This window comes from Microtus pennsylvanicus, chromosome 11 (genome assembly GCF_037038515.1).
Source record: "Microtus pennsylvanicus isolate mMicPen1 chromosome 11, mMicPen1.hap1, whole genome shotgun sequence".
NCBI classification, from domain to species: domain Eukaryota; kingdom Metazoa; phylum Chordata; class Mammalia; order Rodentia; family Cricetidae; genus Microtus; species Microtus pennsylvanicus.
In genome coordinates, this window is record NC_134589.1 from 28218596 (window position 1) to 28231023 (window position 12428).

Sequence of the window (12428 nt, forward strand, 5' to 3'; positions counted from 1 at the left end):
TCTAGGCACATCACATTTTAACTGACTGGCCAATCCTTTTGTTTTGTTTTGTTCCCTAGACAAAGTCTCATTATACAGATCAGGCTGGCCTCAACTTCTCAATCTGCCTGCTGCAGCCTATCAAGAGCTGGAATTATTGAATAAATCACCACAGATGATCCTAATGGGTGTTGATAAATAAAATTTTGTGCTAGTGTAAGAATTATGCATATGTGTATGTGTATATGTGTGCACACGCATGTGCATGCCTATGGCCTGTGTGTGTGTGTGTGTGTGTAAGCCAGGGGTCAATTTCAGCTGTTGTTCCTTAGATGCCATCTACTTTGTTTCTTTGAGACAGTCTGGCTCAAAGATGAACACGATGAGATTTGCTTTTTTTTTTTTTTTTTTTTTGGTTTTTCGAGACAGGGTTTCTCTGTGGCTTTGGAGCCTGTCCTGGAACTAGCTCTTGTAGACCAGGCTGGTCTCGAACTCACAGAGATCTGCCTGCCTCTGCCTTTCGAGTGCTGGGATTAAAGGCGTGTGCCACCACTGCCCGCTTTTTTACGGTCATCTAGAGATCAAACAAGGTCCTCATGGATACATAGCATGCATTTTACTGACTGAGCTATTGTCTTAAACAGTGAAGCTGATATTTATAAAAAATTTGTTTCTGGGATAGCCTCCCTGTGTAGTCCACGTCCATCTTTCTGCCTTTGTCTCTTCAAGTATTACCACTGCAGCCACTTTTAGCTAAGTACATTTTTTTATATGGTTTGTAGAACTCTGTACCAGGCTCTACCATTCATTTTCGGCTTCTTAGCTTATAGGATGTATAAAATAGGATTATCACATCTGTAAATGATACACAGCTGAAAAATTGACATAGCATCCAACATTAGATGACAGAATTAAAAATTTCTATAATCAAAACTTAGTAAGAAAGAGGCTTCCAAGGGAGATTCAAAGACCCAAGATTGGTTTAGGTTGGTTTACATATGCCATAAAACAACAAACAGCCAGGCAGTGGTGTTGCTGCGCCTTTAATCCTAGCACTTGACAGGCAGAGGCAGGTGGATCTCTGAGTTCAAGGCCAGCCTGGTCTATACAGAGTGAGTTCCAGGATTACATAGTGAAACCCTGTATCGAAAAACAAAAATAAAACCCAAACAAACAAAGGCAACAGCAACCAGTGAGCTGGCTATGTCGACAAAGGCACTAGTCAAGCAAGTGCGGCAACCTGAAGGGTGGAAGAGAACCAACTACACAAAGTTGTCTTTCTGACCTCTTCTAGTGCACTATGGCATGTGCACCTCTACCTTTCTATCTCCACCTCTCAATTTAAAAGAAAAAAGAAAAAAATGCTAAGTATCTATGAACTGAAATTCAGTATTATTTCAGAAAAAGCCAGTGACTTAGCCACAGTGCCCTGAAGAAGACAGCAAGGCTGAACTATCTTTTGGTCCCATCACAGCCATTTGTTGGAGGTGATTTTTTTTTCTTTTCGTTTTGAGACAGGGTTGTCTTAGAACTCTCTCTGTTGATCAGTCTATACCTTATTACTGGAGGTGGTAACTTATGAACTGGGCATGGTGAGGCAAGTGAGGCAAGTGTAGGCCAGCCTGTGACTCACAGTGCAACCTGTTCTGAAACCCTCAACTGCCCTGCTGCTCCCCCCAATCTTGATGAACCATCGCAGAGAAGCCCTATCCTATCTCAGTGTTTCTAAAAACACTATGATCCTTCTCATTTTCAGTTCTATAGGGACAGTCATTAACAGAATTTCTACCTTATAATAGACTGATTTTGATTTTTTTCTATTTGTTCCCACTAGAATGGAGGATGGCAGAGATAAACTCAGTGATCTTATCTGGAATTCGTATCTTCAAATAATCCTAAAGGAGAGGCCAGGTATGGTGCCACTGTTTATAATCCCACCAGTCTGCCTTACATAGCAAGACACTATCTAAACCAACCTAAAACAAACAAACAAAAAAACCAAATATGAAATGAAAACACCCTCAAACAGAAAGTCATGCAGCAGGTAGATGTGTAGACACTCACCCATGCCAGATTTACCATCTGGGTATGTGTAGACTTGTCCATTGTTTTTGATAATTGGGAGATTGGAAGGTAAAGGAGCAACTTCTTCTTCACTCTCTTCGGAGCTGGAGCTGCTACTTGTGTCCTCACTGCAGCTATCATAGCCGTCAAACATCCCGAACGAATCTTCTTTTTCTTTTGGATTGTGAAGAATGTTCTGTCTTTGTAAAGAAATCAGTGACATATGACAAAGTGCTCACATATGGCTCTTTACAAGCTCTTAATACAAGTTAAGTGAGACTTGACAAATGAAATCTAGAACTGAGAACAGAAATTTTTGTTTGCTCATTGGGATAGGGTCTTTGTAACAGCTCAGGTTGGCCTCAAACTCAGGTGATTCTCCAACTTCAGTCTCTCAAGCTGCTGGGATTATAGGTGCAGGCCTAGCAGACAACATTATCTTTTAATGAAATATGAAATACTGTGGCAAAATGAACTTCTCTACTATGAGACACAAACTAGTTTGCAAATTTAATAATAAGAGAACTGAGACTGATGTAATGACTTGTGTATTTAACGAGGCATGTCCTGCTTCCCCTCAAAAAAAAAAATCACACCAGATCCAGTCTTTTAAAAAAAAACGAGATATAGTTGGGTGGTTGTGGAGCAGGGACGCAGAGGCAGGTGAATCTCTGAGTTCCAGGACAGTTATGGCTGTTACACAGAGAAATTCTGTCTTGAAAAACAAAACAAGAAAGAAATGCAAACAGTATTTCTTTTTTTTTTCTTTTTCCTTTTTTTTGGTTTTTCGAGACAGGGTTTCTCTGTGGCTTTGGAGCCTGTCCTGGAACTAGCTCTGTAGACCAGGCTAGTCTCGAACTCACAGAGATCCGTGTACCTCTGCCTCCCGAGTGCTGGGATTAAAGGCGTGCGCCACCATCGCCCGGCTGCAAACAGTATTTCTTAATTTGCCTTTTTTAATCTAAATTCTAAATTTCTTAAAAAATTAAATGTGTGTGTATGTTTTTGTCTGCACGTATGTCTGTGTACCAATTGTGTGCCTGGTTGTTAGATCCCCTGGAACTGAGTTATATGGACACTTATGAGCTGCCATGTGGGTGATGGGACCTGAACCCGTGTCAACCACTGAGTCATCTTTCCAGCCCTGTTTCTTATTTTGATGTAGGAGGATCTTCTTTTTTGTGTTGATTTCATTGGTTAAATAAAGAAACTGCCTTGGCTTTTTGATAGGGCAGAAAATTAGGTAGGCGGAGTAGACAGAACAGGATGCTGGGTAGAAGGCAGTGTGGCAGACGCCATGGCTCTCTGACTCAAGATGGATGTAGGTTAGAATCTTCCCAGTAAGCCACGACATCGTGGTAATCACAGATTAATAGAAATGGGTTAATCAAGATGTGAGTTAGTCAGTAAGAGGCTAGAGATAATGGGCCAGGCAGTGTTTAAATGAATACAGTTTCTGTGTTATTATTTCCGGGGCTAAGCAGGCCTATTAGCCTCATCACTACATTATTTGTTTTTTCATGATAAACTTAGTTTATTCTTGATATACAAAGGAGTTCAACATATATAAATCAATAATTACAATATATCTCATAAATGGATTCACTGGTAGAAATCAGATGGTCATCTCAAGATATGCAACGAATTAAGACTCTTGTTTTACTCCATAAAAATCCCAAGATTTATTCATGGTATAAATCCTAAAAATCTAGGAATTGAGAGAATACATAAAAATACAATAAATGTTATATATGACAAATATATCAAGGGAGGAAATACTCAAATGTTTTTACTAAAATTACAAGAAAAGATATCTACTCTTCACATTTTTATCAAATATAGTGCTGCTCTCTATGACGCCTTCATGCCTTCAAAACTAACACCATGTGGGAATCTCTCATACATTATGAACTTTAGATACCAGTTTGTGATGCAGCCTTGACTGCCTATGGGCACTAAAGAATCACTACATTATTTTGAGACAAAGTTTGCTTGTAAAGCTGGCCTCAATCCTTCCGACAGCCTGAGTGGCTGAGATTATACAGGTGTGTCTTTGGTAACCAACTTGGTTTCTCAGATCACTTCATGTAACTTTAAAAATACTGACTTAGGAGCATCCCTTGGAAAATTTTGCACGTATCAATAAAAGTAACTCCCAGCTCCTTTATAGCACTCGTCTGTTGTTCCGAGCAACTTTTGGATAGTTTTATAAATCAAATCTATCTTCAAAGAATTAAACTTTGATACTATTGGAATATTTAAAGGAGAAATCTTTATTTGATAGTGTGGTACTATGAACACAGAATTCTGACCAACCTGCCAATATTACTTGAGAACTCAAATTTTTTCTTAGTTACCAGCAACTACTTATCAAACACACGTGTACCTCACTGTAACTGTATACAGCAGACACGGTTCTCATAAATGGTGTCATAGACTGAGAAATGGAGCAGTTATGGGCAACAGAATAACTAAGATGGAGCTGATAGCATATTCAATGGTGATACCATCCTCAGTGAAGTGCTGCATAGTACGTTCATGTGGAGATAAGGTCTTTCTTTTGGAAGGAAGCCTGTTAAGACACAGGATGTTCTAAATGGGGTAAAATGACATCTTTTAGGGAAACTCCTTAAGCTCAGGAAGTAAGCAACTCAAGGCTGCAGGAAGTCCCTGAAACTGACCAGATATGCTAGATGCCCCCTCCCCAAGCATATAAGTACTATGAATTGCTGAGAGACACTGTCTGGAAGAGGCAAGAGACCAGCTGAGCTACATGTAGTTTGTGTAGTATTCTCTAGGTTTCCAGTTTTTGTGAGCTGTTACCTATGCTGGGGTAGGCTTTGGTGATGCAGCTGTCATTGAGTCGTTTCTGTTCCTTCTAAGTAATCCCTAACCCCATACCCAAGTAACCCCAATAAAACTAACTGACTCACCAAGTTGGAATTCGGTGGTATCCTTACTTTGATTTGTCACCAGTGCCTATCTGAGGCAAGTAGGCATTTGCTCATGTCTCCCCAGGAATAGTGTCATACAACATGAGGTAAGAAACAAAGGGTGACCCTTGAATATCTTCTGTTGAAACAGGCAGAAGAAGGATCAAGATAAAGGATAATGAGTTGGGCATAGTGGCTCATGCTTTAATTTCAGCATTGGGAATACGTTGGGGTATAAAGTGGTGTGAGAGTGTGTATATGTGTGTGATTGAAGAGGCAAATGGATCTCTGTGAGTTTGAGGGCAGCCAGGGTTACATAATAGAGAACTCTGTCTAAAACTAAAATCAAAACCAGAAGATAAAGGATTTGGGGCTATAATAACCTAGATACATTAATAGTGCAGCTATGCCTATCATGAGAGAACGGAGACGATGTACAGGAGGATTTGTAGTATGATCATAATAGTCCTTTTAGGCTAACTCAGGTCAGGATTCTTTTCCCCACAGAGCCAAGATAAGACTGTGTATGAATGATTTATGCCAGTATATGATTTACAATGTTAATACCAGCTAGATTAGACTCGGAATCTCAAATAAATTCACGCAGAAATATCCATGAAGACTTCATGGAGGGCAGTGAGATAGCTCAGTGCTTGTAGCACAAGCCTAATAACCTGACTTCAGTCCATGGACACCATAGTGGAAGGAGAGAATCAACTACTGGAAAATTATTCTGTGATCTCCACAAGTGCCACGGCATATGTGTACTGGTGTTATGTGTGTGCGTGCGCGTACACACACGTACACACACACACACACACACAGACCAATAATAAGCCCAGCACTAGCATCTGTGATTTCGGGGCCAGCTTGAGCTTCAGGACAGATAGGGCTATTCAGAGGGCCTTGTCTCAAACAACAACAAAAAAAGAAAAAAAACAAAAACAACAACAAAAATCCCCCTAAACAAAAAATATCACCCAAGTCCCCAAAACAAAAATAAAGACTCCCAAGGTTTTCATATATGCCTACTACACATCCAGTTCATTTAGCAAGTAATACGTGTCAACTCAATAGTTTATTCTAACCCTACTTTGAGAAATTACTATCTTGAAGTTTCAAGGGATTAAGATTCCAAATGGCAGTTTTAATAATTACAGACCGTTAATATTTTAAAAGAGTTAATGCCAGATATGCCTTCTAATTTGCCTTCTGTTGCCATGATAAATACTATGACTAAAAGCAACTTGGAGAGGAAAGGTTTACTTTGCTTACATTTGAGCCCATCACTGACAGAAGTGAGGATAGGAACTCAAAGTTAGAACTTAAGCAGAGGCAATGGAGGAACACTCCTTACTGCATGGTCCTCTGGTTTGATCTACTAGCTTTCTTACAGAGCTCGTGTACACCTGCCTAGGGATGGTACCCCTGTCCCTCCCCCACCAGTGGGCTGGGTCCTCCTATAACATTAAGTGTTCCACAGACTTACAACAGTTCAGTCTGACTTGAGCAATTCTTCAACTGAGGTTCCTTTTCCCAAGGTGATTGTAGGCTTGCCAAGTTGACAATAAAGCTAACCAGCTAACCATCTGTTGTTCCAACACTGAGGGCTGAGGCAGGAGAATCACAAGTTCAAGGTTATTATCTGTTACATAAAGTAGCACAATCATTTAGGAATTTTTTTGTGCTTTCAAGGTGTTTTAGAGCCTTTAATATGATTATAGACATTATTAAAGAGGATATATAGTATGCAGTAAACATCTAATTTATTCTGAAGGCTCAGGTTCTAGAGGAATGCTTTCTGACCTTTTCTAAGGTTCTACTACACACAGAAAAGATCTTATAAACATGTGGAAGAATAATTCCCTGGACAAACCTAGGCTGAGAAATCTGGGCTATGCCAACATACCATATGAATACTTGACATATTTGTAAACGTTAAAAAAGGTTGTTTTTTTTAAAAAAATATTTTTAGTTATTAAGTATATTATGTGAGGGTAGTGCCCATGGAGGACAGAAGAGCTCATACCCACTGGAGTTGAACTGCAGGTGGTTGTGACCTGAACTTGGGTTTTTTCCAAGTGTAGCAGGTGTTCTTAATTGTTGACATTCTCTGTAGCCCAACTTCATGATTATTTATGCCACACTTCTTGGGAAGCTGTATAAAGGAGTCTTTTCTACGCATTTTCTGAGTGGACAGAAGTTTTTGTTTTTGTTTGACAAGACAGGTTTCTCTGTAGCTCTGAAGCCTGTCCTGGAACGCACTCTGTAGTCTGTTGACTAGGCAGCCACAAATTCACAGAGATTCGCCTGTCTCTGCCTCCCACGTGCTGGGATTAAAGGTGTGTGCCACCGTGTCCAGTTTTTATTTTTATTTTGTATATATGGTATCATCTTATTATTGTTATGCATATGGGTGTTTTGCACCACATTTATGCCAAGTGCCTGCAGAGTATTAGAAGAGGGTACTGGATCCTCTGTAACTAGAGTTACAGATGGCTGGATGATGGGAATTAAACCTGGAAAAGCAGCCAGTGTTCTTAACCACTAAGCCATATCTCTCCCCACAGAATTCCTTTTCTTTTTAAAAAATAACTATAGATAGGTCTATCCTGTTGAGTAAGTCTGAGCAATTACTCTGTTTTTTATTGTATGAAGACCCCTATGGCAAGAAGTGGCTGCAGTCCACCAGTACTTCCAAAGTTGAAACTACTTCAAGTTTTATCAGGTGACAGTGATATATAATCCAGGTAGTTGTAATTTTCAGATTTGTCAAATATTACCAAGTAATCAACTATCAGACATGCAACCACCAACTATTAGTAGAAATAGAATGCAGGTCAGAAGAGGTTGTTGAATCCCCTGAAACTGGATTTACAGGCAGCTATAAAAGTGCGAGTTAAATGAAACTGGTCCTCTGCAAAAACGTGCTCTTAACCCCAGAGTGGACAACAATGAGACAGCTTACCGTAGCACCTGAACTAGATTCTCAGGACTGAGCAGAGGAAGGAGAACGACTCCTGTACACTGTCCTCTGATTTCTACACAGTCAGAGGCACGCATATATCCCATGCTCTTCCTCTCAAGACAGAGTATCCAAAATCCAATTAACAAACACATTCAGAAAACAAAGTAAAACAGATGGATCAAATACCATTTCTGTACTCTAAAAGGGAATGTAACTCCAGCCTAATATATACCACATGAAAAGACTGGTAGAAAACTGGAAATTGAAATGCAACTTACAATATTATCAAAAGTTATGAAATACTTAGAAACAATAAATGTGGTAAAAGAGAAATGAGAAAATAGTACCAACAAAATAAAGATCTAAATGGAGAGGAGGATCATGTTCTTGAACTAGAATTAATATCACTAAAAGGCCAACTGTTTTTCTTCTGGATTTTTGAGACACCTTTATCCACATTCCACATCCAACTACACGTTGGAAGTTGCCCATCCACAAAATATTAAAAAACAGTTAAGAGAATAAGAGTAAGGCAATCAGAGACTGGGAGGAAGTATTTGTATATCACGTACATGATTTGTACTTAGATGACAACAGCAACGAGTATTGAAACTCAGAGAGCTCAGTAGGTGGAGAGTTTACCTAGCCCTGGGTTTGGGTTTAGAGGTGAAGTCAGGAGGATGGTTAATTCAAGGTCATCCTGGACAGCAATCCAATTTGATGCCGCTAAGAAGACCCTATCTCAAAAACAAAACAAACAAAACACCCCCAATCTCCTTAATGAATGGCTGGTGACGTACACTTGTAATCCCAGCTACTTGAAAGGCTAAGGCAGAGAACTCCAAATCTGAAGACAGCTTGGGCAATTTACCAAGACCTTGCCTTACATAAAAGAATTAAAAGAAAAAAAAAGGACTGATAATATAGCTGGAGTGTGCACAGGGCCCTACCTAGTACTGAAAGAGCGTGCAAACAAAAATACAAACCAAAACAGAACAGGGTGGGGCCACTCCCAGCACTTAGGTTAGAGGGCAGCAGGAATTCAAGGTCATCCTCTTCAACAAAATGAGTTCTGGGTCAGACAGCTTAGAGTACAAGAAACATTATCTAAAACAAAACAAAACAAAACAAACACACTCCCAAAATAATGAAAGAAAAAACAAAATCACTTTAGTGACTAAAACAATCTATTTTAAAAATGAGGCAAAATACTTAATAGTCATTTCAAAGTTACTCAGATGGCAAATAAAGACATAAAAAGCAGCTTAATATTTTTAGCTATTGTAAAATGTAAATTAAAATCATGAGATAGACTGGCTGGATTGCAAACCTGTAATCCCAGCATTTATGCCTTTAAGACCAACCCATACAAGACAGAGGAAGACCAATGCTTGAAGCTACTTTGGGCAACACAGCAAACTTCTGTGTGAAAACAGCTAGAGAAAAGGCTCAGTGGTTAAGAGCACTGGTATCTCTTGAAGATGGATCTGGGTTTGATTCTTAGAACCCACCAAGTGGCCGGGCAGTGGTGGCGCACGCCTTTAATCCCAGCACTTGGGAGGCAGAGGCAGGCAGATCTCTGTGAGTTCGAGACCAGCCTGTCTACAAGAGCTAGTGCCAGGACAGGCTCCAAAGCCACAAAGAAATCCTGTCTCGAAAAACCAAAAAAAGAACCCACCAAGTGGTTCACAGCCATCTGTAACTCCAGCTGTAGAGGATCCAGTGCCGCCTTCTGACCTCCACAGGCACCAAGGATATATATGGTGCATTTATATATGCAGCACACATAAAATGAACAAACTGACTTTAATTCTTGCAGAGGTAGGTGGATCTCTGAGTTTGAGTTGCAGGACAGCTGGGGCTACACAAAGAAACCCTGTCTTGAAAAGACATAAATCAAAAAGCAAGAAAAAAAAATTCTCTCGCTCTCAAAAAAACCCCCAAAAACCAAAAAATAAAACAGAAAATGGATAGGAGTTGTAGCCTAGCTGGTAGAGTGCTTGCTTAGGAAGACTGAAGCCCTGGGTTTGACTGATCCTTAGCAAAGCATAAACTGGGTGTTGTGTCACATGTCTGTAATCCCAGCATTTGGGAGGAAAAAATGTTCACTATCATTCTTAAGGATGAATCCTAGACTCTGTCTCTTCAAACACCACTACCACCTTCACTTTTGAGCCCCTTCAGGAATCCAAGTAGGAATCTATACACACATATATATAACACAGAAGTACATACACAAGCACATTTAAGGTAATCGTGAATCTATACTTTTACTTCCAATCCTTAATTACCCCCCTAAAGACTTTTCCTTCTCTTCCCAGTCTATATGCATCTTTCTTTCAAAGAGAGAAGGGTGTCCTGAGAGAAAAATCAACTTATTCAGGCCTTTTATTTGGTGTGTGTGTGGTATATCCATATGTTTTTGTTTATGTATGTGAACATGCATGAATCACAAGGAAAATTTGTGAGGAGGTGTCCTCCTCAATCCCTCTCCACCCTATTTGTTGACATGCTATCTCTCTCTAACTGATTCAGGTAAAGTGGCTGTCCAGAGAGCTCTAGGAATCTGCTGTTCTTTACCTTCCTTAGTGCTGAGATTACATGAGTCTGTGGTGGTATTTTGTTTGTGCTATAACAAATAAAGCTTGCCTGAAAATAAGAGTGCGGAGTTAGCCACTAGTTAGCCATAGAGGCCACACAGTGGTGGTGCACACCTTTAATTTTAATACTCCCAAGACAGAGGCAGGGGATCTCTGTGAATTCAAGGTCACCCTTGACTACACAAAATTGAATCAGTCTAAAAGAGAAAGAGACAAGCAGTGGTGGCTCACATTTTAATCCCAGCACTAGGAAGGTAGAGACAGGAAGTGATATGGCTAAGCAGAGAGAAGAATGTAAGGTGGGAAGAGACAGGATCTTGCCTCCTTAGGTCTGAGGTCTCTGTAGAGATAAAAAGTCACCTTTACTTCTCTGATCTTTCAGCATTTACCCTGAGATCTGACTCCAGGTTTTTATTATTAAGACCAATTAGAATTTGCACTACAGGCGTCCATTACCATGCTTGGCTTTTTACACCGAGGTGGGGATCCAAACTCAGGCCTTCTTTTGCAATGCAAGCTCTTTATCAATAGGGGCATCTCTCCAGCCCCTCCTTTCTTTCTTAAATACAAAATTTCATAAATGATAATCTACATAGAATATATATCATTCCTTTCTTTGTAAAAATATCTAGTTTTTGATATTTTGTATGCTCCAATAAACTTATCTATATGTTTTATATTATGGAAAGTAAACAGCTAGTATATAATACAGTTAGTTGCGAAAGACTGAAACATAGTAAAGTCCCTTCAAAAAAAAAAAATTGACCAGATCTGTTTTTGTTCCAGCAATATCTAGAATGCTATCCCAGGGAATATATTCTCATTTTTGTTAAACAGATGGATGAAAATGATCTGTCAGTATAGTCCTTTACACTTCTTTGGAAAGAAATAATGTCATACTTTCAGGAAGACTGGAAGAACTGCACAACAAATGCCTGTGCACTCAAATTTACTGGTAACATTTTGCCCCATTTATTTGTTCTTCTCTCTGAATACGTAGTTTAAACCACATACACTACCCCTAAGAATAAAAACATTCTTTCATACCTACACTATGTTTTTCAGCTTAGGAAATTTATTAATAATTTATATTAATAATTTATTAATAATGTTGTACTTTTCTGTCAGGCCTAATCTAGCATTTGGGAAGCTGAAGCAGGAGGAATCTGAGTTTGAAGTCAGCATGGGGTACATACATAGCAAGTTCCATGCTGACGAGTTACGCAAAAAAAAAAAAATTAAATAAAAAATAACTCAAATAACAAAAACAAACAACTATATCACCACCTCCAGAAACAAACCTAGCCATTAGGGCACTAATTGCTAATCCATTATCCATATTCTGACTGACTTAATAATGTCTTTGGAAGTTTATTTAGTTATTTATTTTTGAGAACACAGTTCTTCCGTTTTTAATAGGATTTTCTTTCCAGTTTGGGGTTTAGCTGGTATGTCTTCATTAAGTTATACACTGCTATAATAGTGATGACCTGTTTACAAAACACTGCATCTTGAGGCACAGGATGGCACCTAATGGCACCTCACTGGTGATATTAATTCTGAAGGTAAAGGTCTAGTCTAGTTTTCTCATCCTTTCCCCAGGACAGTAACATGCAGATATTTTTTAAAGGTTTGTTTGTTTGAGACAGGGTTTTTTTGTGTAGCTCTGACTGTTCTGGATCTTACTATGTAGACTCGGTTAGCATTGAATTCACAGAGATTTGCCTGACTCTGCCTCCTGGGTGCTGGGATTAAAGGTGTAGACCACCATAGCTAATACCATTCTTTATAGCAATCTCACATCTAGTTTAGCATGTGATAATTTTTGACAAACAAAATTAAAAATTATTTTTCAATTCTAGTACTTTTAAATGTTGAAAAGGC

General features: G+C 39.2%; 1 protein-coding gene across 12 annotated transcripts in view; it reads right to left on the reverse strand.

The window, feature by feature from the left end:
• Positions 1-12428, reverse strand: part of Mbtd1 (mbt domain containing 1) — a 63810-nt gene that overhangs the window by 39655 nt on the left and 11727 nt on the right. For 10 of the 12 annotated variants that reach the window (XM_075991100.1, XM_075991099.1, XM_075991098.1 and 7 more), the window contains one exon: positions 2044-2243. In XM_075991100.1, coding sequence (XP_075847215.1) covers positions 2044-2197 — 154 coding nt within the window. In that variant the 5' untranslated portion in view covers positions 2198-2243. The remainder of the gene's footprint in view (positions 1-2043; positions 2244-12428) is intronic. The other 2 variants (XM_075991094.1, XM_075991101.1) reach the window with 1 other exon arrangement.